We start from the raw sequence: 25964 nt of genomic DNA, 5'->3' as shown, positions 1-25964 counted from the left end.
TTTCAGACTCCAGGTCTAAACAAAATGACTCATTCCTTGGGGCAGCTGCAAAAGTCAGTGAGCACAGTTTCTCAGAGGTATACATATTTTCATTCCAAAATGGGCACTGTGGGGTTTTTTTTTAGGGTTTTTTTTTTACAGTGCCTAAAACACTCACTCACCATGCACCCTTGAATCACTTCATAGTATGGATGCTAGATAGCAGCTTTTCTGAAATTGCCAGGTACATGCGTATGCACATTATTACACCTGGAGATGCTTCTAAAACGGCTGCCTTACTGCAGAGGATGGTAATAATGAAAGAAAGGGAGGTGGCAAAGCCAAAATACTTGTAGGTGATTAAGCCTGTGTGACTGACAACTGGAAGATATCCTAGTGTAGGCAGAGGCATCAGGCCAGACAGTCCTTACCTGCCACCATCTGCCCTAGAACTGTGCTATTATGGATAACTTCTATTTCATAGTTTCAGGGAATGACAGTAAATTTGAAGGGCAAGTAACATCTGTGATATTGCAACTGGAATAGAAAATAGGCAGAGAAGAGGGGCCCTGCAATCTTTGTCTGCTGTCATAGTGTACATTTCCACATTAGCAAGAGATGTTTTCACTATAACATGGGAATTAAGATATATTCAGAATACAGGCTTCACTTGGACCAAGTGTGCCAGACTGTATCCCTGAAGGGCCACAAGCCAGCTGGGTTATCAGCAACCCTAATGAATATGCATGAGATTTAAATGCATCCACTGCTTCCATTGTATGCAAATATATCTTATGAGTACAGTGTTGGTTTCCTGTGATTTATTGGGTATCTTTCAAAATTCTTATATTAGTTTACAATACCTTCCATTTGGGGCTTCCTCTATTTTGATTTACCTCGCGTATTCCCTATGCTCCTACCCTATCTCTCCAGTTCTCTCAAGAATATTGGTTAGTTGTTCCTACTCATATGCAGATTCAAGACTCCTGCTTCCAAATCATGGTACCTTTGTTGAGGAATGGCTCGCCACTTTGTATTTGAACTGAGGTCTCATATTATAAATTTCAGGCAGCGTTAAAATGTTATTATTATGTAAACTTTTCCTTTGGCTGAATGCCTAGGGTATGTCTGCATTCATGGCCCTGTTTCTGGCAGCATTTGTCCTTTGTCTTTTACCATTGAACACATGAATCTTTCTTATATCCCCTTCTTCCTAGTGTCTCTCTCCTTCTTTCCATTGATACTGTACTACTTCACAGCATCTTGAATAACTTTGTGACATTTACGTCCTGTGATATCCCAGTCTGTGTTTTTCTTTTCTGTCCATTATTTTTATAACCTTATAAACTGCTTAGATATATTCTTTGACTTTGCAGTATATCAAAAAGCAGTTGATGAGGATGATTCATTATAGATAGCCTCAAAAGCAGGCTGGTGTGCAGTCCTCCAGGATCACAGGTTCACACCCATGAGTTGTCTTGTATCCCACTGTATTCATAATGGAAATCAATGACATCATTCTATACCAAGTTGAATGTATAAGGTACATATGAACATAAGCATAGCCATACTGGGACAGACCGAAGGTCCATCAAGCCCAGTATCTTGTTTCCAACAGTGGCCAATCCAGGTCACAAGTACCTGGAAGATCCCAGAGCAGTAAAACAGACTTTATGCTGCTTATCCTAGAAATAAGCAGTGGATTTTCCCAAGTCCATTTTAATAATAGCTTTATGGGACTTTTCTTTTAGAAAATTATCCAAATCTTTTTTAAACCTTGCTAAGCTAACTGCTTTTACCACATTCTCGGGCAACAAATTCAAGAATTTAATTACACATTGATTGAAGAAATATTTTCTCTGGTTTCTTTTAAATTGATTACTTAGTTGCTTCATTGTGTGCACCCTAGTCCTAGTATTTTTGGAAGGAGTAAATCAACAATTCTACTCCACTCATTATTTTATAGACCTCTATCACATCTCCCTCAGCCGTCACTTCTCCAAGTTCTCTTAGGAATAGGAGAGTCTGCCTTGTTCACCTCTTTCATATGGGTCATCTGCATAGTGAAATATGTATATTTTTATGACACACCTAACTTGAAAACACATGCAAGTAAATTACCCAATCAGGCTTCACTCGGATGCTTAATTTCTGCCTAGTCCACATCGATAGCTGGTTAAGTTGCACTGGCTGGCCCAGTTGCTAATACTCTGCGGCTCTTAACCAGATATTGCCACTGAATATTAGCACTCACTGCTGCAGCACTATCCAGTTAATGCTATGGTGGTCTGGGGCAGACCCAGAAGTTTTCCAGGCCCTGCTGATATTCAATACCAGTGGCCAGACAGCTAACCAAGCATGTTGGACCATGTATAATGCAGACTTAATCATGCCTGGTTAGCAATCTGGCTACAGCTCTGAATACCTGTTATACCCAAAATAACAGCAGAAAAGAAAAGCAGACCCGCGTGATAATATAAAACAAAATTTATTCAATGCAAATACATAAAAGCAGCATATAAGTTTCCTCTAACTGCCTAACATGACCATGTTTCGCCCTCTCAAGGGCTGCATCAGGGGCTCAACATAAAACCAGCAGGAACAGTCCAATGTTTTCCCTGTCTGGTCAGAGAGGTGTAGCACAAAAAATAAAGCTCACAAGCAGTGAGCTGTTTTTCTCAAGCAGCTGCAGCCTGACTTACAGGCTGCTAACAAAAGCAAATTAATAAAAACATTGGACTGTTCCCGCTGGTTTCATGTTAAGCCCCTGACGCAGCCCTTGTGAGGGTGAAACATGGCCATGTTCGGCAGTTAGAGGAAAGTTATATGCTGCTTTTGTGTATCTGGGTTGAATAAATTTTGTTTTACCACGTGGGTCTGCTTTTCTTTTCTGCTGTTTTGGATCTTGCAGACCACTTGTCTGTGTGCTTTTTGATACCGAAAATAACTCCTGGATACCCGGATAGGTGCTGGACCCAATTCTGCCCACAGCAGTCAGTGCTGTCCAAGGTGCTGAATACCACAGATGTATGTAGGCTGGAAAGTTTGTAGCTGAGGCAATGGAGGGTTCAGTTTGAAGCCCAAGATATCAAGGCATGGCAGTAGGTTTTGCTTCCCAGGTTTCCGGGCCTCTGCACTAATCATTAGGCTACCCTGCTACTAGTACAACAGGGCGTATTATGTAATTATTTAGGGGTCCTTTTACAAAGGCATGCTAGCGTTTGTAGCACGCACTAAAAATAAGCACAGGCTAGATGCTAAAGATGCCCATATATTCCTATAGGCATGTCTAGCATTTAGCACATGTTACTCATTAGCATGCACTAAAAACACTAGCGCTCCTTTGTAAAAGGACCCCTTAGGTATTAGGACTTATTTACTGCCTTCTAGAAGAAAATTGCTCTAGGTTCTGTAGAGCAAGAATAATCCAGACAGAGGGCAACAGACAGTTATAGCAGCGAAATATTTAAGCAATATGCATTACAGTATAGTACGCTACTTACAGTGTCAACACAGTACACATTAAAATGGCTTAATAGACAGCAGAGGGAGTAAGCAGAGGTGGAACATGTACAAGGTAGAGTAACAGGAGTTAAATAGAAAATTAGGGTGACTGCCTTAAGGAAAATTGCACAAGAAGACAGAAAAGGTGAGTGAAAATGATCACAGCTAGAGTAGGAGTGGATAAGCAAGTCTTGCTACAGTATGTGCAGCTGGTGTTAGTCCTTGTGTGTGTGACTAGCTAGTTAGTTGCTTCTTTATTAAAGGCTTGGGGGGAAAAGCCAAGCTTTCACCTGATTCATGAAGTAGAGATAGTCTTGCATTAAGCAAAGCCTTTCTGGGAATGTGTTTGACTGTGGGATTGTGCTTTTCCTTGGAGAGGGATAAATCTGCCTTCTTCTATATGGTTTAAATAATGCAATTTTATCCCAGCCTTGTGGGGGATTTTGTTTACCATTTTACTCTCTTCTTGGTTACAGATGTTCTACTGATCTTGGCGCTAACAGAAGAACTGGTGTTTGCTGGTAAAGAACAAACTCCTAGCTCCCCACCCCAGGGCTTCCAAGCAGACACCACCACAGACAGGATCAAGGTGATGCCTAGACAGAGAGGCCACCCAGCCATGGATCCCTCCCTAACTGGCACTCATGCTGTTCTGCACACTGCCAGTACCACAGGGAGAGGGGTTTCTTTATTCCACCCACAGCAAATCAGCAATGGTACAGACTATAGAGCTAGGATGGACATGTACCACATCTACAATCACAGCTCTTCACCTTCAGGAGCAACGTACACCACAGGGCAGACATTTCATATTTACAAAAGCAGTACTGTCTCCAATAGTGAACCACAGAGCACTATGGAAGAGCTCCAGCCGCCCTTTCCTATAAGGACCCAGCTCAAGGCTAAAGGCATTAATGATGGCCATAGCACTGTGATGCCATCTCCAACCAGCTCAGACTTTCTCCTGCATAGAGATGTCTTGCAAGGCCTTAAACAAGCAGAGAAACAGGGCACAACACAGATTATACCAGATCCATGGTCACAGACAGCAGATTTTAACACCCCAATGCAAGAGGCATCAAACAATCTTGAATCCCCGTCGGTACCTTTCCAACCCACCTATTATCAACCATTGAAGTTGAACCCAGATAAAAACAGACTCTCTTTAACAAGTCCAGATCCAGGGGCAGAAACAGCATCAGCTCTAACTGCCCCAGTTCAGACTTCCCCACAAGCTGATAAGTCTTCTATTGGTATGGTAGGAACGCCTACTGGGACTCTTACAAAACAACATTACAGGGTGAATACTACAACCTTACAAAAGCAGGGACCTACAGTATCTTCAGTAACTACAATCAGGGCATCCAGCTCCATCACCACAGCTGGCTCTACAGCAACAGGAAATTTCCTAAACAGACTGGTGCCAGCGGGAACCTGGAAGCCTGGAAATATCTCTCACGTCACTGAAGGGGACTCAAGCCAGCACAGAGCAACCATCTGCCTCAGCAAGGTGGACATTGTCTGGATCATCCTGGCAATCAGTGTTCCAATATCCTCGTGTTGTAAGTTAATGGCTCTTTTTTCTTTGCCTACTGAGGTTGACCATTGACCTGTCAGTATATGCTTCATTTGGCTGTCAGAGGTGTGCTGTCAGAGGTGTGACACCAAAGGTTGAATCATTCAAGGATGTGGTCAGTGTCACAGTTTTCAGCTAAAGTGTAACCTACAGGGTTTCAAGGCTCTCATCATTACTCCTGGGGAATTTTGTACAACTGTGCCATGAAGAATTTGTGCAAAATATCCCTCCTATGCAGAATTCTGCACAGGGATCAAGAAGCGGTGTCAAAGGCTGCTCACTTGGTTCCCCTCCCCCTGCATAACACCAATTACGCTTCAAGAGGAGAGGGAGAGCCACTGCACATCCTCCTCATCTGCCGCCCTAGGTCTGTGGCTAATTTGATTCATGTGGGGCACTTTACAGCAATGTGGCTAAATCAACAATCTGACTCAGCAGCAGAGGTGGACGCAGCCACTGTCTCCCTCTGTTTGCACACTGTGTGAGGGAGAGCAGAGAGCAAGCTGGGGATGTGTACTAAGGGGAAGACAGAGAGTGAACTGGGGGGGATGTATGCTGGGGAAGTCAGAGCAAGTTAGGAGGTATGCTGGGGGGAGACAGAGAGCAAGCAGGGGTGGTGTGGCAGGGATGAGGAGAAAGAGAGAAGGGGCTGTGTTCTGGGGAATGGGGAAGAAAAAGATTTGCGAGACCTATACCTGGAAGGGAGAGAGAATTTGGGGGGAGTGGGAAGAAAAAGAGTTTGGGGACAGAAAGAGAATTGAGGGTGTTGGTGGAAGATAGAGAGAATGGGGTTGTGGGGGCAAAGAGGACTTGGGGTCTTGCTGAAGGTGGGAAGAGAGAATTGGAGAGGGCAGAGAGGACTGTGGGCACTGTTCCCTCTAAACTGAGTGGGAGTTCTCCAATTATAGTCCTGGGTGTAGGGATCGGGTGCTGTTTCACGAGAACTTGCCTGTCCCTAGCGATTGAAAACACAACATTGATGCACCACCTCCCCTAATGGAATATCCATGAAGGAGATTTGCATGCCTACTACTGCCATTGTATGCAAATCTCTCACATGCATATTCATTAAGGATATCCTGAAAACCTGACCTTTTGGTGGCCCTCAAGGACTGGGAGTTAAGATCAAGGATTATGGACTTGTGGTTTTGACTTTCCCAGAGAACTTACAGTTCAATCCATAAATAACATGTCTGTGTATGTGCCCTAACCCCATTGTAAGCAAATTGTGTGCATGTCCATTGTGGAAACTGAGTTGCAACCCCCAAGCACTGAATTTCTAATGGTAGGACTAGACAAATTTTGGCACTAGGACATTTAACTGTTTTGGGATGCCAGATAAAGTATTATGCTCTGCTGCCATCTGTTGAAGAAATATGGTAGTGCACAAATATAAAATAGTTTAGTTCTGCGTCCAGGTCCTATTTCCTAAAGTGTGCTAAGGTTTTCCATCTAATGTGTATTAACTTCAAAATCTATACAGTAGTTGTTGGAGTGTTCCTAGTACTTTTGAGAGGACTGCTGTGCAGGTAACACAGTGCAAAGTTTGGTACAGTGCCTTAATGCAAAGCAGAATGCAGGTAAGGGTAAGGCATTTGATATACTGCCTTTCTGTGGTACAACCAAAGCAGTTCACATGTTATATACAGATATTTTCTCTGTCCTTAGTGGGCTCACAGTCTTAACACATTTTTTGTTTTGTACCTAGAGAGTCAAATGACTTGCCCAGGATCACAAGGAGCTGCAGTGGGAATTGAATCCTATTCCCCCCGGTTCTTATCCCAATGCACTAACCATTAGACTAGTGGAGGTACCTGTGGTTTGTTGGGGGTACCAAAACCCTCATCCACACCCTTGTCACCTCTCGTTTAGACTACTGCAATCTGCTTCTTGCTGGCCTCCCACTTAGTCACCTCTCCCCTCTCCAGTCGGTTCAAAACTCTGCTGCCCGTCTCATCTTCCGCCAGGGTCGCTTTACTCATACTACCCCTCTCCTCAAGACCCTTCACTGGCTCCCTATCCGTTTTCGCATCCTGTTCAAACTTCTTCTACTAACCTATAAATGTATTCACTCTGCTGCTCCCCAGTATCTCTCCACACTCGTCCTTCCCTACACCCCTTCCCGTGCACTCCGCTCCATGGATAAATCCTTCTTATCTGTTCCCTTCTCCACTACTGCCAACTCCAGACTTCGCGCCTTCTATCTCGCTGCACCCTACGCCTGGAATAAACTTCCTGAGCCCCTACGTCTTGCCCCATCATTGGCCACCTTTAAATCTAGACTGAAAACCCACCTCTTTAACATTGCTTTTGACTCGTAACCACTTGTAACCACTCGCCTCCACCTACCCTCCTCTCTTCCTTCCCGTTCACATTAATTGATTTGATTTGCTTACTTTATTTATTTTTTGTCTATTAGATTGTAAGCTCTTTGAGCAGGGACTGTCTTTCTTCTATGTTTGTACAGCGCTGCGTATGCCTTGTAGCGCTATAGAAATGCTAAATAGTAGTAGTAGTAGTGCTCCTTCTCTCCCCCACCCCCAGTGGAGGAAGTTACATCTTTTGCGTCCAGCCCCACCTTGACAGACCAAGAGAGAAGCCAAGCTAAGCAGCTGCGACTGATGTCGGCAGCCTGATACCAGGGGAGATGTTCCAGCAGATAAATATTAGTTTGGGAGTCTCAGTATCTTCTCCAGAGCCAGGAACCACATCTTTCCATCAAGCAGGCCCCTCGGGAGTAAATTCACAGGCTTATGTGGACGCTTCAAAGCAGGTACAGAGGGTTTCTTTGGTCAAACCTATCACTAAAACTCTCGACACTCTCTGGGCTACTTTAGCTATTCAAGAGGGGACTTAACTTTCAGATTTATGCTTTAGCTAAAACCTTTGATATTACGTAGGCTCAGCACAGCTGCATAGAGCTCCTGATTTTCTTTCCTTCCTTTTCCTTCTTTGTTGATTATAGTAACATAGAGGGGCATAATCGAACGGGGGCGCCCATCTCTAATGACAGTCCCGTAAAGTGGCATACCCGACTGTATTATTGAAACAAGATGGGCGGCCATCTTTCGTTTCGATAATACGGTCAGGGATGGCCAAATCTCAACATTTGTGCCGCCCTTAGAGATCACCGCCCTTAGAGATGGCCAACATTGTTTTTCGCCGATAATGGAAACTAATGGCAACCATCTCAAAACCAGCAAATCCAAGCCATTTGGTCGTGGGAGGAGCCAGCATTTGTAGTGCACTGGTCTCCCTCACATGCCAGGACACCAACCAGGCACCCTAGGGGGCACTGCAGTGGACTTCACAAATTGCTCCCAGGTGCATAGCTCCCTTACCCACAACTGTACACCACTACCATAGCCCTTAAAGGGTAATGGGGGGCACCTAGATGTGGGTACGGTGGGTTTTGGGTGGGTTTTGGAGGGCTCCCATTTACCACCACAAGTGTAACAGGTAGGGGGAAGATGGGTCTGGGTCCACCTGCCTGAAGTGCACTGCAGTACCCACTAAAAACTGCTCCAGGGACCTGCATAGTGCTGTGATGGAGCTGGATATGACATTTGAGGCTGGCAAAAAAATGTTTTGTTTTGTTTTTGGGTGGGAGAGGGTTGGTGACCACTGGGGGAGTAAGGGGAGGTCATCCCCAATTCCCTCCAGTGGTCATCTGGTCAGTTCGGGCACCTTTTCAAGACTTGGTCGTGAACAAAAAGGGACCAAGTAAAATCGGCCAAATGCTCGTCAGGGCTGCCCTTTTTTCCATTATCGGCCGAGGACAGCCATCTCTTAACCATGCCCCCGTCCCGCCTTCGGTACACTACCGACACGCCCCCTTGAACTTTGGCCGTCCCTGCGACAGAAAGCAGTTGAAGCCGGCCAAAATCAGCTTTCGATTATACCGATTTGGCCGGCCTTAGGCCAATTTGTGTCGGAAGATGGCCGCCCTTCTCCTTCGAAAATAAGCTGGCTGGTGATACAATAAATTATACCAGATAAAGACATGAATGGTTCATTCAGTCTGCCCAACATTCACACTCATTATCAATTCATGATTAAACCAACAAAGACTGTGACATAAAATACTTGATCATGGTCTTTCTTTGGCATTTCTGAGACATAGACCGTAGAAGTCTGCCCGGCACTGTCCTCATGTTCCAATTACTGGAGTTGCCATCAAAGTCTGCTGCAGCCTATCCAAATCAGTCTTGTCATTTTCGGAACACAAATCATGAAAGTCTGTCCAGTACTGTCCTCACGTTCCAGTTACTCAAGTTGTTATCAAAGCCCTTTCCAGCCCATCCTATGCCAGATTACCATATACAGGACACAGACCATACAAGTCTGCCCAGCTAGAGTCGCCATCTACCCGCCACTCAACACTTCCACACACATGCAGCCATTTAAGTTTTGATATTTTTATATCATTTATTTTCTAATTACAGATCCTCTATGTTCATCCAACGCCTTTTTGAATTCTGTTACCATTTTTGTCTCTACCACCTCCCTTGGGAGGGCATTCCAGGCATCGACCACCCTCTCCGTGAAAAGAAAATTCCTAACATTACTACTAAGTCTACCACCCCGCAACTTCAATTCATGACCTCTAGTTTTACTGTTTCCCTTTCTCTGGACAAGATCTGTTTCTATATTAATATCTTTAAAATATTTAAACGTCTGTATCATATCTCCCCTGTCCCTTCTTTCCTCTAGGGTATACACATTCAGGTCTTGCAGTCCCTTTGTATACATCTTCTGGCACAAGCCCCGTACAATTTTTTTCACCTTCCTCTGGACCGCTTCAAGTCTTTTTACATCCTTAGCAAGATACAGTCTCCAAAACTGAACACAGTATTCAAGGTGGGGCCTCACCAACGACTGGTACAGGGGCATCACACCTCCTTTCTTCTGCTGGTTACACCTTTCTTGATGCATGCTAGCATCCTTCTGGCTATGGTCACCACCTTGTCACACTGTTTCGTTGCCTTCAGATCTTTCGACACTAGTACCTCTGTGGGAGCAACACAGATCACACTGTGTACAGTGCGATCAGGAATGTGAACTCTTAGTATAAATTAGTATAAAGTACAGATATAATAAGTCACGCCTTTATCTATGAATCTAAGCCCACGCTCCCAAATATACTGACAAGTAACAGACACAAGGCTCAAATATTATGAAAATAGACAGCTTGTTTATTTAATTAACAGCAGGTAGAATAATGTAAATGTGAGAATAATGCTAGATTACCTAGACTGTCTGTAAGGGCAATGAGTAAAATGTACCTATCAAATGGTTTAAAGAGAATGTACACCTAGTACCCTAGGCCTAATAATGGTTTGAGCCAACCTATCTTCCCCAGCACTACAAAGACAGCACTGGTACAACCTGGCCAGGGTAGGATCCTCCTTCTGATGATGGGGCTGGCAGGAACTGTTGTGCTGCATTCTCTCAGGACCTGTTGCAGATACAGAGGCAGTTACAGATGGCTGGCACACTGATGAGGGTTCATCTCAGGAAAGATGCACAGCAACTCAGATCTGGGAGTTCAGTTGTCATCTGGTCCATATCAGCAGATCTTTCAGATAACCTCTCCAGAAAGCTTCTTATTTTCCAAGAGGCTTCTTATATCAGTGCTTGGGTGAAAATGACCCTCAGATGTTTATTACAACAATCTTGTTTGTTTCAGACGTTAATGATTCGAGGAATTACAACATTGTCCCTTCTGCATCATTCTGGAGGGTCAGCTTGACCAAGAATCATTGTTCCAATTAACAATACACAGATATTGTCACACATGCCCAGACATGGCACCAGCCAGGCTGGCAGGGGAATATCCTGAAGTCCTTGGCAAAATCTTGCCAAATCAGTATGGCCTTACACCATGTCTATAGTCTGAAGTGCAGTCTTGCAAAGAAGTTTCCCAGTGGCCAGACTTTGAAATGTAGTTCCATTTATTATAATATTTATTATAATACTATACAGTAGTGCTACATAGTGCTGTGTAGGGGGCATTGTCCCTACAACTCTCTCTGTCTCTCACCTACACCTATGGCTCCCTTGGATTTCTACTCCCCAAATGCATCAGTCTGCACTTTTTTACGTTAAATTTTAACTGCCAAACATTAGACCATTCTTCTAAATTTTGCAGATCCTTTTCATGTTTTCTGCTCCCTCTGGGGTATCCACATTATTACAAATCTTGGTATCATCCACAAAAAGGCAAACCTTACCTTTTAACCCTTCAGCAATGTTGTTCAAGAACAATATTGTCAAAGGGTTAAAAGGTAAGGTTTGCCTTTTTGCAGATGATACCAAGCTGTGTAACAAAATGGCTGCTTCAACCTCTAGCTGCAACCTCATGGTACTACTGCTACCAGATACCCTTATGCAAGTCCCGGCCTATATTCAGCAGTGGCCTGCATAAGTGTCTTAGGGGGTGCCTGGCTGAATATTGGCAGGGACTTGCGTAAATCCCAGTAGCAAACTCATGGCTGGTCAGCCCCGATATTCAATTCCAGTGCCAGGACATGGCTTAGTGCTGAATATTGGGACCTAATTCTGCCTGTGATGGTTAGTGTTTAAAAAAGCATTTACCACTACCAGCAGAATATTGACTGGTGTATTACTATGCCCACCCACAGTGTTGGACATAACTTAAATCTAGTAATATCTGCAAATATTCAGTCTAGAACGTTGAAAGGTTTTGTAGTTACCCCACTGCCGTGGTCTGATCATTCTTTAATTTCATTCTTTTTAGCACAAATTCAACTCCTAGGCATTCAGTTACAGTGGGTGAAGCGTTTCTAAGACTCTTCATACATTGCGTGAGGAAGTTTTCAAGAAGCTTTTGATTTGACCTTGAAAAGCTCGTCTACCCTTTCTTTAGGCTTCATGAAGGCTAAACAAAGCTATTATTCGAAAGTGAAAGGAAATGCTCCTTAACCTTAGACTTTGGGGGATATTAAAAAGCCTTCTGAACCCTCATCACAGAATTTGAACTCTGTAGAAATGTGTTTATGTGTTTGTTTATTTATAGCCCGCCTTTATCCAAGGCGGGTAACAAACCAACATACATAATCTAAAATACAAAATACAAACTTCTAACAAACAGAATACAGATAATCTCAAATAATATAAACTTCATTGGGTACCTTAACTTTGGGAACTGTTAACTCCTTAAAATTGAATAACCTAGATTCAGCACAGGGATCCAGGGATCATTACTCTGAGCAAACTCTTTTTCCATGTTTAACTTACCATCTACTGTAATCATTATGAAAAAGCTACACTTGATGAGATCCACAACCATACCACATGTGTTACTATCAGGGACATTTTTGAAAGAGAAGGGCACCCATCTTTTGACACAAATCGGGAGATGGGCGTCCTTCTCTCAGGGTCGCCCAAATCGACATAATCGAAAGCTGATTTTGGGCATCCTCAACTGCAGTCCGTCGTGGGGATGACCAAAGTTCATGGGGGCGTGTCGGAGGCGTAGCGAAGGCGGGACTGGGGCGTGCTTAAGAGATGGGCATCCTCGGCCAATAATGGAAAAAAGAAGGGCGTCCCTGACGAGGATTTGGTTGGTTTTACTTGGTCCATTTGTTTTTCACGACCAAGCCTCAAAAAGGTGCCCAAACTGACCAGATGACCACCGGAGGGAATCGGGGATGACCTCCCCTTACTCCCCCAGTGGTCACCAACCCCCTCCCACCCTAAAAAGAAAATTAAAAAAAAAATTTCCCAGCCTCAAATGTCATACCCAGCTCTATGACAGCAGTATGCAGGTCCCTGGAGCAGTTTTAGTGGGTGCAGTGCACTTCAGCCAGACGGACCCAGGCCCATTCCCCCCTACCTGTTACACTTGTGGTGGTAAATGTGGGCCCTTCAAAACCCACCCAAAACCCACTGTACCCACATGTAGGTGCCCCCCTTCACCCCTTAGGGCTATGGTAGAGGTGTACAGTTGTGGGGAGTGGGTTTTGGGGGGGGGGTTGGGGGGCTCAGCAATTAGTGAAGTCCACTGCAGTGCCCCCTAGGGTGCCCGGTTGGTGTCCTGGCATGTGAGAGGAACCAGTGCACTACGAATGCTGGCTCCTCCCATGACCAAATGCCTTGGATTTGATCCTTTTTGAGATGGGTGTCCTCAGTTTCCATTATCGCTGAAAAACGTGGACGACCATCTCTAAGGACGACCTAAGGACGACCATCTCTAAGGTTGACCTAAATGTTGAGATTTGGGCGTCCCCGACCATATTATCAAAATGAAAGATGGGCACCCATCTTATTTCGATAATAGCTGTTTCCACACCCCTTCGCCGGGACATCCTTAGAGCTATAAATTTTGTTAAATAAATAAATTTACTTTTCACCTCTAAAGTGGCAGAGTGAAAATGGCTTCTCAGAAAAGACGAATCATAGTAAGAAAGAGGCACCTCTAGGTATTACCACGATTATTGAGGCTAATTTAGGATATCTCACAATCTCTCAGCAGCATTTGATCTAATGAATCATATCATATTATTAAGCAGACTATCAGACACTGGACTGACTGGAATTGTCTTAGATTGTTCTCGTCCTATTTAGATACAATGACAGAATACAATTTCAGTTCCTTCCCATTTTCTTGCAGGGTCCTCTGGGGATCCATTCAAGCATTTACATTATTTAATATCTTCGTGGCCCCACTGGCCATCTTAATACAGACTTGGGAATTAACTCTATTCATCTATGCAGAGGAGATCCAGATCTTTACCAAGGCTTACTCCTCAAATCCTCAAGATTTAAGGGCCCTAAACAATAAGCTCTCTGTGAAAGCAGAGTGGCTGAAACTTAATATGGCCATTACTCTTATTACGTTTATTAATCCCATAAACTTTATCTAAGTTCTTAGATTTTCACAGCAGAACCTTTTACTGAACCCTTCATTCCTTCATGTTATGTTAAATAAGGAAAGAGACAGGAAGGGTGGGAATGACCACTCTGACGAACCAGGATGACAACAGCAAGTTCTTTATTAAAACTGTGGATAAGAGACAAGAGTGATAAGAGTAACAGCAGGCTCGAATAAGATGTCTTGTGCACTAGTGTCAAAAACTTAATAGGTAACAAATACTCGTCTCTCACCAAAGGAGTGATGGTCAAATCTTCAAGCTCCTGTGATGTTTTACTGCTACATTTGAATCAATTGAAAGTTTCTAATATCAACATTTCACAGTTCTGAAAGTAAGGCCTTACAGTGGTCAAAAAGACTTATCACCAAGGTAGACTTATCTCCATCAAAATAAAGAGAGTTGTGTCTAATAGTCCCTCAGGAGTCTTTGTAATACAGTAATAGGCTTACACACCTTGAGTACAGAGCCACATAAAGGACAGAAACACGTTTCATGAATCACCACGCGACCATGTTGATCACAATTTCCAAACACCGCTACTCTGCTTTGATTCTATGCTGTCCACAATGGTATTTGGAAATTGTGAACGGCATGGTCATCTAGCAGTTCAAGAAACGTGTTTCTGTCCTTTATGTGGCTCTGTACTCAAGGTGTGTAAGCATATTACTGCATTACAAAGACTTCTGAGGGAAGCTTTACAGCTGGTAGTGATTTATAAATGCAACAATGTTGATGGATGCAAAAGCACAGTATATTGAATGCGCCGCAGTTACTGTGAATCACCAAATGAATTAGAAGGCTAAGACCCTGAGAGAGTGTGGAAGTGCAGCTGTGTAGCTCTGTGTGTGGAGTCAGAGAATTTCCTAAAAGTGATGTTTTACAGTAGCCACTGTGTTTCTGTTGCGAAAGAGTGATGTCCTGTCTGGTTTGGAACAGATTTTTTTTTTTTGGGGGGGGGGGGGGGGGACGTGTTTTGACAGTGCTGATTGTGATGTAATCAACAGTGCCTGTGAAACATATTGTGGGTCCTGAGAGTTAACTAACAGCTTACTATCTGACATTTTAAAGTGAGCTAAAATTGTGTTTTGAGACCTCACCTGGTTTCAGTCGTGTGATGGTCTGGGCAGGCCTAGGCCAAGTGCGCTTAAATCCAGCCTGATTGCGTGAGCTTTGGCTTGGAAATACTGACAGTTGCGGTGAATGTGATAGTGCTAAAACTGCTTCCAGTTTAATTTGTCTATCAGAACCGTGTGGCCAACGTGCTGAAAATAAGACAACTCTGTAGGTCAGGGTCAATCAGTATTCAGAACAGGCTATTAAAGTTAGGGAATCTAATTAGTTTTTCTTTTCTTGTAGTTAGGGCAGTCGCAAAGCTTAATAAGTTAAATCTTAGCCTTAATAAATAAAGCTGGGATTTGCAGTAGCCTGAGTTTTGCTTTATTCAGTTTTCAAGTTAGAGAGGTATCGCTTCCTTGGAATCAGCAAAGAAGTCATCACTTCGCTGGAGTCGCTGAAGGGCCCCACCGTTCTAGCAAGACCAAAGTCCTGCCATTCAAGGAGAAGCCATCTTTAACAGAGGCTTTTACCTGGGGTTTAAAATAAGAATAGGAACTGGTATAGAAGTGCACAAACATTTATCTGAGTTAGAAAAGAGCCCGAACACCAGCCAGTTCAGTTAAATGTAAACTATTAAGGCAGACCAATTTTTGAAAAGCTTTAAAGCAACTCCATAATAAAATCCTTTTAAATGCATTAAAGAAAGCAAGCCAGCAAGATGAACAGTTTGTTTGGTATTCACCATTACCCATTTGGTTGGCTGAATGACTGCTACCACTCGGTATTTTGTCTGTATCACTGCACTCTTGTCTCCAGTCTAAAATGTCTCATATGGCCCTTGATTTAAACACTGCCTTGCAGCATTTATGCCATGGGCATATGCCAAATGAATGCAATCAAGGAGTAGGTTTTATTGAGTCTTCTTTGTGTAGCCCCAAAAATTAAGTAGCTGTGGACTTGGGACAAAATTTGGGGTTTCCTGCATCTATTTTGTTGTTGTCATTGTTGTTGTTGATGATTTTAGTGTGAATTAACTTCTCTTGTGTATCAGAATTTTGATACATTCTTAAATATAAAATTGAATAAACATGTACAATATGATGCATATATGGAAAAAGAATCCTAAGTGTACAATTCATGGGTGGTGACAGCTAATACCCAGCAAAGGATCTTGATAGTGCCATTAAAATCCTCAGCTCAGTGTGTGGTGGGGATTGAAGAAGCAAATAGAATGTTAAGAATTATTTGAACAGATATGAATATCATAACACCTTTATATATTGATTCCTGGTATGAACACCTTCAGTATGCTATACAGTTCTGATTGACCCATCTAGAAAAAGGTTCAAAGGAGGTCAACCAAAACAATATAATGGATGGAATAACTCCTTTATGAAGGAAGGCTAGAGCTCTTCAGCTTCAGCAGAGATGAAAGATGGTAGTCTAAAAAAATTGAGCAGGGTGAAAAAGGTAATGGGGAAAGATTGTTTGATTGAGGTCTACAAAATCCTGAGTGGTGTAGAACGAGTAGAAGTAATCAATTTTTTACTCATTCCAAAAGTACAAAGACTAGGGGACACTCAAGGAAGTTACTTGAAAATAAAACAAATAGGAGGAAATATTTTTTCACTCAACGAATAGCTGGGCTCTGGAACTCTTTGCTGGAGGATGTAGTAACAGTGTATCTGGGTTTTAAAAAGATTTGGACAAGTTCCTGGAGGAAAAGTCCATAGTCTGCTATTGAGACAGACATGGGGAAGCAACTGCTTGCCCTGGGATTTGTAGCATGGAATGCCACGATTTAGGATTCTTTCAGGTGACCTAGACTGGCCACTGTTGGAAACAATATTGGTCTAGATGGACCATTGGTCTGACCCAGTATGGCTACTGTTATGTTCTTATGTTTACACTGTCAAATAATACAAAAAGGTGGTAGGCCATGAAGCTAACAGGTTTCAGATTTAAAATTAATTGGAGAAAGTATTTCTTTTCAGTCAATATGCAATCAAATTGATATTTCAAGGATATGGCCAAGGCAGCTAGCATAGCTGAGTTTTAAAGAAGCTTAGAGAAGTACTTGAAGGAAAAGCACATGGTCCATTTTTAACCAAGAAGACTTGAGAAAGCCTCATCTTAGGCCTGGGACTGAGCCACAAGGAATGGATATGCACTTTGGGAGCTTGCTGAGTACTTGTGAATTTGATTGGCTGCTGTTTGAGAGAGGATGCAAGGTTGGCTCTAACTTTGACCAGATCCAGTATGACACAGGGGACCTGAAAATAAAGTAACACAAAGAATCAATTCTTTGGGAGGGGTGGAAATGGAAATATAGAAGTTTTAAAAAATGAGAAACCAAATAGTAAACTAATATTTATCTGATATTGTTTCCCTGTAGCCTTTGTTGAGGAAATTTTCTGAGGTTCTGTCAAATGATTGCTGCTGTTAGACCGGAAAATAAACACTAATGTTGATTAATGTTCAAAATAAATCAGCTGAAGTACAATCAAAATTTTGTTTCAAAGTGGAAAAACATTTTGCTATTTAGACTGAAACATTTCATGCACAAATACATCTGAAATTTTAAATAAACTGCTTCCTGACATGTAACTGGTCCTTTACTGAAAAAATCCTGAATTTTAGTTTCATTTCCTCCACTTGATCCAGGATTTTATGGACGAGGTTAGTGATTTGTTCTGCCCAGTTCAGGGATGAAATTGGGCTCCTGAGTTGGCCATAACTACCAACATTATTTTCCTCGGGGTTTCACTACACCTGAAATGGAGCGGAGTTACATTAAACTTGAAAAATATCGAGATTCTGTTCCATATAATAGTTTTCTGAGTGGCTAAAACTGAGGAGGAGATACTTAATACATACACCCCCAAATTCTATATAACGCGCCTTAATTTCTGCACGGAAATCAAAACGTATTCTATAAAAATGCGCGTAACTTAATTTATTAACTAGCTAATCATCACTGTCAATTGAATGTTAACAAACAATTCTCAGCACTAATCGGTATTACGATTTTTACGCACAACTCGCTAAGGCCATTCTGTAACGTAGTGCACGTAAATTCCAAGTTGCACAGTTGGAAAGTGGGCGTGGTTATGAGCGGAGAATGGGCGTTTCTAAAATCTGTGTGCATTATTATAGAATATACTCGCTCTGCACCTAATATAGATGTCGGGATTTATGCCAAGTAAAACATGGCCTAAATGGATGCAACCAAATTTGGTCATGTGGAGTATTCTATATACCATGTGGAAATTTAAACCTATTCTTTAAAATTTAGGTGTACTTTAGAGAATACGCCTTGGCATATTCTTTTTCCACATGGATTTTTCAGGTGCCATATATAGAATCTAACCCATGGGGTATAATTCTAAAAATGGGCACTGATGCCACCTATTCTGTAATCTTCCCAGCAATGAAAACAATTCTTCTGTCACTATATACTACAACTTATAACACATCTTCATAAGTCAAGTAATAAATCATACTTTATTATGAAAAGGATTTTCAGATGTCATACACAAACACTAACTCAGAAAGTGTCTTAAGCAGTGCTGTGAAAATCATCATCGATCCATACTTTTTATATTGCAAAATTCTTTTTTGAATAAGCTACGTAGCTTACAAAAACAGCCGGAACCTTTGCCGACTTGGCCAAATTTTGATTGCTTTTTCAGGGTAGAGGTCAACTGAAAACTTTTTCAGGGTAGAGGTCAAATTTGAAGATATTAGGAGAAAATTGGATGTATAAGTATACACATATGTTCTCAAAAGGGGTGTAAATATGGGCATCCCTGTTATAGAATTGCCCTAAAAATACTGTTTGAACCTTTTTTTCTTGTAGTATCTTTTATAGCTAATTTAAATGTGAGGAGGGCCCTGAAACAGGCGTGATGTGCAAAAATGTCACTTTGGCTTGCTTCTTCCTCCCCCTATACCTGTCATGCCCCATCTATTTAATCCCCAAACACTGTCTACAATAAAGGATTATATCATATTTCACCAATCCCAGAAAATCGCTCACCACATTCTTCACAAAAATTTCGTGAATGAAAATTATGAAAACCTTTTCTCAACCTTTGCCTCAGTGGTGCTTAATTGTCCAACAATAACTTTCGGCAATTATATCAGCACACAAATCTTCATCGGCTAAATCTATATGCTTAAATATATTTAATGCACTTATCTTTCTGGCATTTTCAAAATGGGGACTCAAAACTGCCCGACATGCATGTTTCGCCACCTGGCTGTGTCAAGGACTTCCCTTAAGAAGCAAAAGACAATTAGCGTCTCAAGCATGGAGAGGAAAACTAACAATTCTACTTCCCACCCTCCCAGCATTTTGTATCAAAAAATATATGTATCATGATTACCTTAATGCCGTTTTACCGTCAACTTGACCACATTACTTTTCCTGTCAAGATGGCGACGGCGTCTTATTCACACCCATTTAAAGAACTCGTCATAATGACGTACCAGACAACCCCAGCTCCCATTGGGCAGAACCGGAAACCATACATAGAAGCTCTTAAATTAAAGAACTCCATTCCAGTTCAGCGTTCAGACCTGCTGGGCTAACTGTATTTAGCCAATAAGAGGGGATGGAGAAAGGAGTAATGATAGGAACGTTTAAATATCTCAAGGGCATTTATGTACAGGAAGAGAGCCTTTTTCAAATGAAGGAGAGCTCTGGAATGAGGGGGCATACGACAAAGTTGAGAGGGAATAGGCTTAGGAGCAACCTGAGGAAGTATTGTTTCACAGAAAGGGTGGTGGAGGTGTGGAATGGCCTCCCGGTGGAGGTGGTGGAGTCGAGGACTGTTCCAGAGTTTTAAAAGGCATGGAATAAGCATGTGGTATCGCTCAGGAACAGGAAGAATTAGGGGTTACAGAGGATGGGCAGACTGGATGGGTCATATGGCCTTTATCTGCCATCATATTTCTATGTTTCTAAATCTCCACTACCCAAGCTGCAATGGACTTAAATACAAATCAACTTACGCATCCAGTTTCTCCTACTTATGCACACAACTGTGGAACGCATTACCAAAAGCCTTGAAAACAACATACGGCTACCAAAACTTCCGGAAATCACTAAAAAGTAACCTGTTTCAAAAGGCATATCCTAACGATCCAACTTAAATGCCTGAACTCTGCAGCATACCAAAATTAAAGTACATAATGGACATAACACAACTCTTCCGCTTTATGATTCCCTAAGGTGACTGTTCCACACGAACCTTATCCTACCACAATATCACTTTGTATTTGTTCACCGGAGTCTGCGAACGCCTCTCCGGTATTATGTAAGCCACATTGAGCCTGCAAATAGGTGGGAAAATGTGGGATAAAAATGTAACAAATAAATAAATAAATAAACTGTACTGCAGATACAGAACACCTGCTATGGGCTACAAAATAACTAACATTTCTATAGTCTTATAAGCAGTTAACCTTCCATTTTATTTTCCTTTGCCTGATAAGACTGAGGATTGATTTTGGTTGATGGAACTATATATAAAAACTGTTCAGGCCTGGATGTCAGACGATTGCTTGTCCCTGAATATATCAAAACCACAAAGAGGCTGATATTCAAAACAATTTAAGCAGGAAAGAGCCTCTCCTGCCCGCTGAAATCACCTGTCGCTGCCCAACCACGGCTATTCAGTGGCACTAAAGCGAGGAGTGCCGCTGAATATTGCCTCTGGCTGGCCCCAAGAAAGTGGGCCGGTCAGGGGCAGGCCAAGGGGTGGCGCTGGGGAGGAGCCAGGGCTTATGCGGGTGCCAGCAATATTTAGCCGAAGCTTGCATAAGGTAAGCGAGTGAAACACAAAAGCTGATCTAAATAAACCGTTTATCTTTATGTGGGTCCTGGCTGAATATCTGACCTCGACACTTTTTTTTTAAAGTTTATTTTCCCCCTCCCACAGCCCCTAACAACAGCCCTCCAGGGCGCCCCATCCCAACAACATCTGTGCTGTGCTGCCCCCCCCCCCCCCCAGCAGCCCCCAAACAACATCCCCCCCAACAGCAGCCCCATCCCACCCCCACCTCCCGGTCAGGATAGGACCCTCCCCAGGCCCTACCTGACCTCCCTGGTGGTCCATCGAGATATTGGAGGCAGGAGCGAATCCTCCTCCCTCCTGCCCCTAGCGGCAGTTTCTTGAAAATGGCTGCAGTGACCTTTCGCTGTATTTGCAGTACAGTGAGGACTACTGCAAGAGGTGACAGCAGCCATCTTCAAGAAGCTGCTGCTAGGGACAGGAGCAAGAGGGATTTCCTTCTGCCCCCGATGCCCCGCTGGACCACCAGGAAGGTCAGGTAGGCCCGGCGAGGTTCCTGTCCTGACCGGGAGGTAGAGTTGGAATGAGGCTGCTGCCAAGGGGGGATGTTGTTGGGCACTCCAACGGACTGTTGTCTGGGGCCATGAGAAGGGGAAAATAAACTTTTTTTAAATGCAGGTCTCGGCCCAATATTCAGCCGGGGCCCGCACAACTTTCTTATGTGGGCTCAGCTGAATATCGTCCGGGCCCGCATAAGCTCCAGCAGCCTGCCCACCTAAAATTATCCTGTGACATTCAGTGCCTGTGCCCGATATGGCCCAGCACTGAATATCAGGGAATAGGTTATCTGGCAATGATCAGCATTTAAAAAAAACCCTGACATCCTCCGGCTGAATACTGGGGGGGGGGGGGGGGGAATTCTCTGGTTGTCTCAATTTGATCTAAAACAGTGCCCTTCAAATTTTCTTTTTGAAGGGGTAACAGTCTCTATTTTAAAATCAGTTAAAAGCTTGGGAGAGACCTTGGATTTATCTTTGTCTTTTAAACACCAGATTTCTGCTGTTATTAAAACCATCTTTTTAAAGATTAGATTAGTGATTAGATTACAAAGTCTGTTATCATCTGATGATTTGACTGTTAACACAAAGTTTTATTTTGCCACATTTAGACTATTGTAATTCCCCTTTTTGTAGTCTTCCTCAAACTTCTTTAAGAGCATTACAGGTAGCCCAAAATTCTGCCACTCATATGATGAGGGATATAGCCGAAACAGATCATATTACCACTACACCACCCCCCCCCCCCCCCCCCCACACACACACACACAGCTTATAAAACACCACTGACTTCCTATTATATGTCAAATTAGATTCAAAATATTATTGTTCACGTTTAAGGCCTTACATAACAATGCTCCCCTGATCATTTCCACATGTTCAAAAGTTTATCGTCCATCTTGAACAGTGGTTCTCAACCTTTCTTCTGTTGTGACACACCTGACAGACAATGTTCCTGTGTGTGACACAATGAACACTAAAATTCACATCTGAACAAAATTAAAATCCTAAAGGCCCTGTTTACAAAGGCTTGCTAACATGCCCATACTATTCCTATGGGTGTCTACATGGTTAGAAAGCGCTAATTTTTAGCATGCGCTAAAAACACTAGTGCGCTTTTGTAAATAGGGTCCTGAATCATTGTTAATAATAATGCAAGGGAAATATAAAATATTCTTAAACAGAATTTATTTTTTAATTAACTTATAAAATGATCAATTTTATTTTTTTCTTTAAAAATATAGGCTGCTAACTGGGACTAATGTGTTGCATACAGCTTGCAATATGGGGTTAAATGGTTGACAAATTCATACAAACTTACAGTCCACATCAATAAACTTTTACCCATTCTAGAATATAGAGCTAGGATATTTCACTTTCAGCTTGTCATATATTCTGGCGTCACCTCAGTAGCAGCAGCACAAAATTCCTCCACTGCCAGATACTGTAAAGTAACACAAAATCCGACAAATATGCTACCTAGAACCCAAGAACAGCAGATCTGCAACATTTCTAGTTGGAGCTGGTGTCAGTACTTATCATTGGTGGTAATGGGGAAGTAGAACTAGGGATCAGTTAATGGGGATTTCGAGTACCTGACTCTCTGCGTCTCTGCTCTCCCCAGCTTGCAGGCACAGGTGGTTGTTAGATAAAGCACAGGCTAGCTGTCTAATTTGTTAAATTTTTGGTGACACACCAGTGTATCCCAACACATTGGTTGAGAATCGCTGATCTAGAACACTGAGCTCTCAAGGACGGTGCTTGTTAGACGTTCCCTCATTTCATCATATGCGCTTAGAGGAAGATCGATCAAGGATGTTCTTTATAGCTGGTCCAACTAGGCGGAATGATTTGCCATTAAGACAGATAACTTCCCTTTCTTTATTTAGGAAACAGTTTAAAACACATTTATTTCAACAAGCATTTTATTAACGATGACAGTAAAAACATGTTGGCAGTTTGGAAGGTGTTACTTTGTGTGGTTTTGAATTTATTGTCACTTAGCTAAGGGAAGAATGAAACTTGGCGTTTTGATTTGTTTGCTATGTTTTTGTATTGTCTTTATTTTATGAATGTTTTATTGTTACCACTTAGATTTTATAGATAATGTGAGATATAAATGTGATAAATAAATATTCAGCATTCATTACCATTGCCACAAGATGTGTAGGAGGTATGCTAAAATGACGTTCTACTAAATACATTTATTGATACTTACACTTGACCCAGAACACTGACTATTTTTCCCTACCTCTGTCACCCGACCCTATTGCACAAATGCAGCCACTTCAGACAGCATAAAATAATTGCTTTTCCTACTCCCAACTACCACAGGAGCCAGCTAGAAGAAAAATAATCTTGTGCTGTAGCAACAGCCAGTTGATGAAGTGTGCAGAGTAATAGCATTCTGCTGACGTCAGAGAAAGGGAGCAGGGAGGGGAGGCGGGGGAGCCAATGCCCGGTCAGAAGCATCAGCAAAAAGCACAGCTGCAGGAATAGGGTGCTCACAGAATCATTTACAGCTACAGTCACTACCGTGTTACCGCATCCTAAAGCCATTAATGCGCATCGGTAGTAACCAAGTCCTATTGCTAAGGAATGGAACCTGCGATAAAAGAACTCATTAACGGCATTAGTGCATGTTAATGCAGTAGCTCATATTACTAACTCTAGCCCTTAGATGGTACAGTAAGGGCACCTGTTACTAGAGTGTGTTAAAATTGTTCAGTTACCACATATTTAATGGCCCTAATTAATTCATGGTAACTGCAAAGTCTCCGCATTAACTGTTGGAGGTCTGTTTCATTCAATGTGGAAACTAAAAAGAGTCAGACCATTTTTTCCAAGGAATGTCTTCTGCAACCTGGTACAATCATTGGTACTCAGTCATCTGGACTATTGTAACTCACTCTACGCCGGCTGCAAAGAGCAAATACTTAAAAAACTCCAGACAACCCAGAACACGGCAGCCAGACTAATATTCGACAAATCAAAATATGAAAGCGCAAAACCCTTACGAGAAAAACTACACTGGCTCCCGCTCAAAGAACGCATCACGTTCCAACTTTGTACCCTAGTCCATAAAATCATTCATGATGACGCCCCAGCCTACATGTCAGACCTAATAGAACTACCACCTAGAAACGCAAAAAAATCTTCTCGCACATTCCTCAATCTTCATCCTCCCAAGTGTAAAGGTCTGAAATACAAATTAATTCACTCATCTACCTTTTCCTTTATGAGCGCGCAGCTCTGGAACGCGTTGCCACGTAACCTGAAAACGGTCTATGAACTGACCAATTTCCGCAAACTATTGAAAACCTATCTGTTCGACAAGATATATCATAAAGATCAACACGTGTAACTGTACAATCTTTAATATATCCAGAAATGTTCTATAATGTCTTTTGCTTTAACACTATCATGTATTTCATCAACATGTAATCCAAAACCCTTTGTAAAACCAAATGTAAATTCTCTTCTATTTCCAGTATCCATGTTGAACTGTAAGCCACATTGAGCCTGCAAATAGGTGGGATAATGTGGGATGCAAATGCAATAAAATAAAATCTTCCCATTCAGTTAACAGGAAGACATGACACTCTGCACTAATCGCATTGCAGATAACATGGATGTACTCAATGCCGCATTAACTCCCGGTGTCTATAAATGGCACACAGAATTGTGTGCTATTCTGATATGCGTGTGCAACTAAATTTGCTAATGAGCCAATTAGTGTCAATAATTTTCTTCTAACAATCAATTATTAGCATTAATGGGCAACAATTAGGATTTGCACATGCATCTTGCTGCATGCTATTCTATAAAGATCTGTGTGCAAATCTTACAGTGTGCAACTCAAAAGGAAGCATGGCCATGGGAGGTCAAGAACGTTCACTAAAGACACATGCAGTATTACTGAATACCGGGGATCCACACCTAACTTACATGCCAGGATTTACACCAGGTTTCAGTTGCACGAGTGTAATACCACTTCTGGCACGCAGATCTCATAGAGCGTTAATTGCAGAGGAAAATCTTTACTAAATGTAAAATACATACCTTAATAAAATGTGTAATGATAACATTTCAAATAATTACTATGACCATCAGGCAACGTACACAAGCTCACCATCCTACTAAACCGTGAGCCACTATGGGCAGAGAAATAACTCATACCTGGATGTAAATTGCCAAGCTCAGATTTGGAAAAAAAGAGTACTAAATCTAAAATCCAAATTCAAACCCAATGAATTCATGATGATGCTCACTATACCCTAGATGCTTATACTATCAGATATATTAGACTGGTGGCCTAGTGGTTGGAGAAATGGGCTAGGGCAGGGGTAGGCAACTCCGGTCCTCGAGAGCCGCAGGCAGGTCAGGTTTTCAGGATATCCACAATGAATATGCAGGAGATAGATTTGCAAGCACTGCCTCCTTGGTATGCAAATCTATCTCCTGCATATTCATTACGAATATCCTGAAAACCTGACCTGCCTGCGGCTCTCGAGGACCGGAGTTGCCTACCCCTGGGCTAGGGAAACCAGAGTGTAAATCCCACTTGTGTTGCTGACATTCCTTGTGATCTTGGGAG

The 25964-nt window shown here is 42.4% G+C and overlaps 1 protein-coding gene across 2 annotated transcripts in view; it reads left to right on the top strand.

Moving 5' to 3' along the window:
- Positions 1-25964, top strand: part of TMEM108 (transmembrane protein 108) — a 400937-nt gene that overhangs the window by 353349 nt on the left and 21624 nt on the right. For both annotated transcript variants that reach the window (XM_030206597.1, XM_030206605.1), the window contains one exon: positions 3960-5045. In XM_030206597.1, coding sequence (XP_030062457.1) covers positions 3960-5045 — 1086 coding nt within the window. The remainder of the gene's footprint in view (positions 1-3959; positions 5046-25964) is intronic.

This window comes from Microcaecilia unicolor, chromosome 1 (genome assembly GCF_901765095.1).
Source record: "Microcaecilia unicolor chromosome 1, aMicUni1.1, whole genome shotgun sequence".
NCBI classification, from domain to species: Eukaryota; Metazoa; Chordata; class Amphibia; order Gymnophiona; family Siphonopidae; genus Microcaecilia; species Microcaecilia unicolor.
Note: the sequence above shows the minus strand (reverse complement) of the source record. Positions and strands in the feature narration are given on the sequence as shown.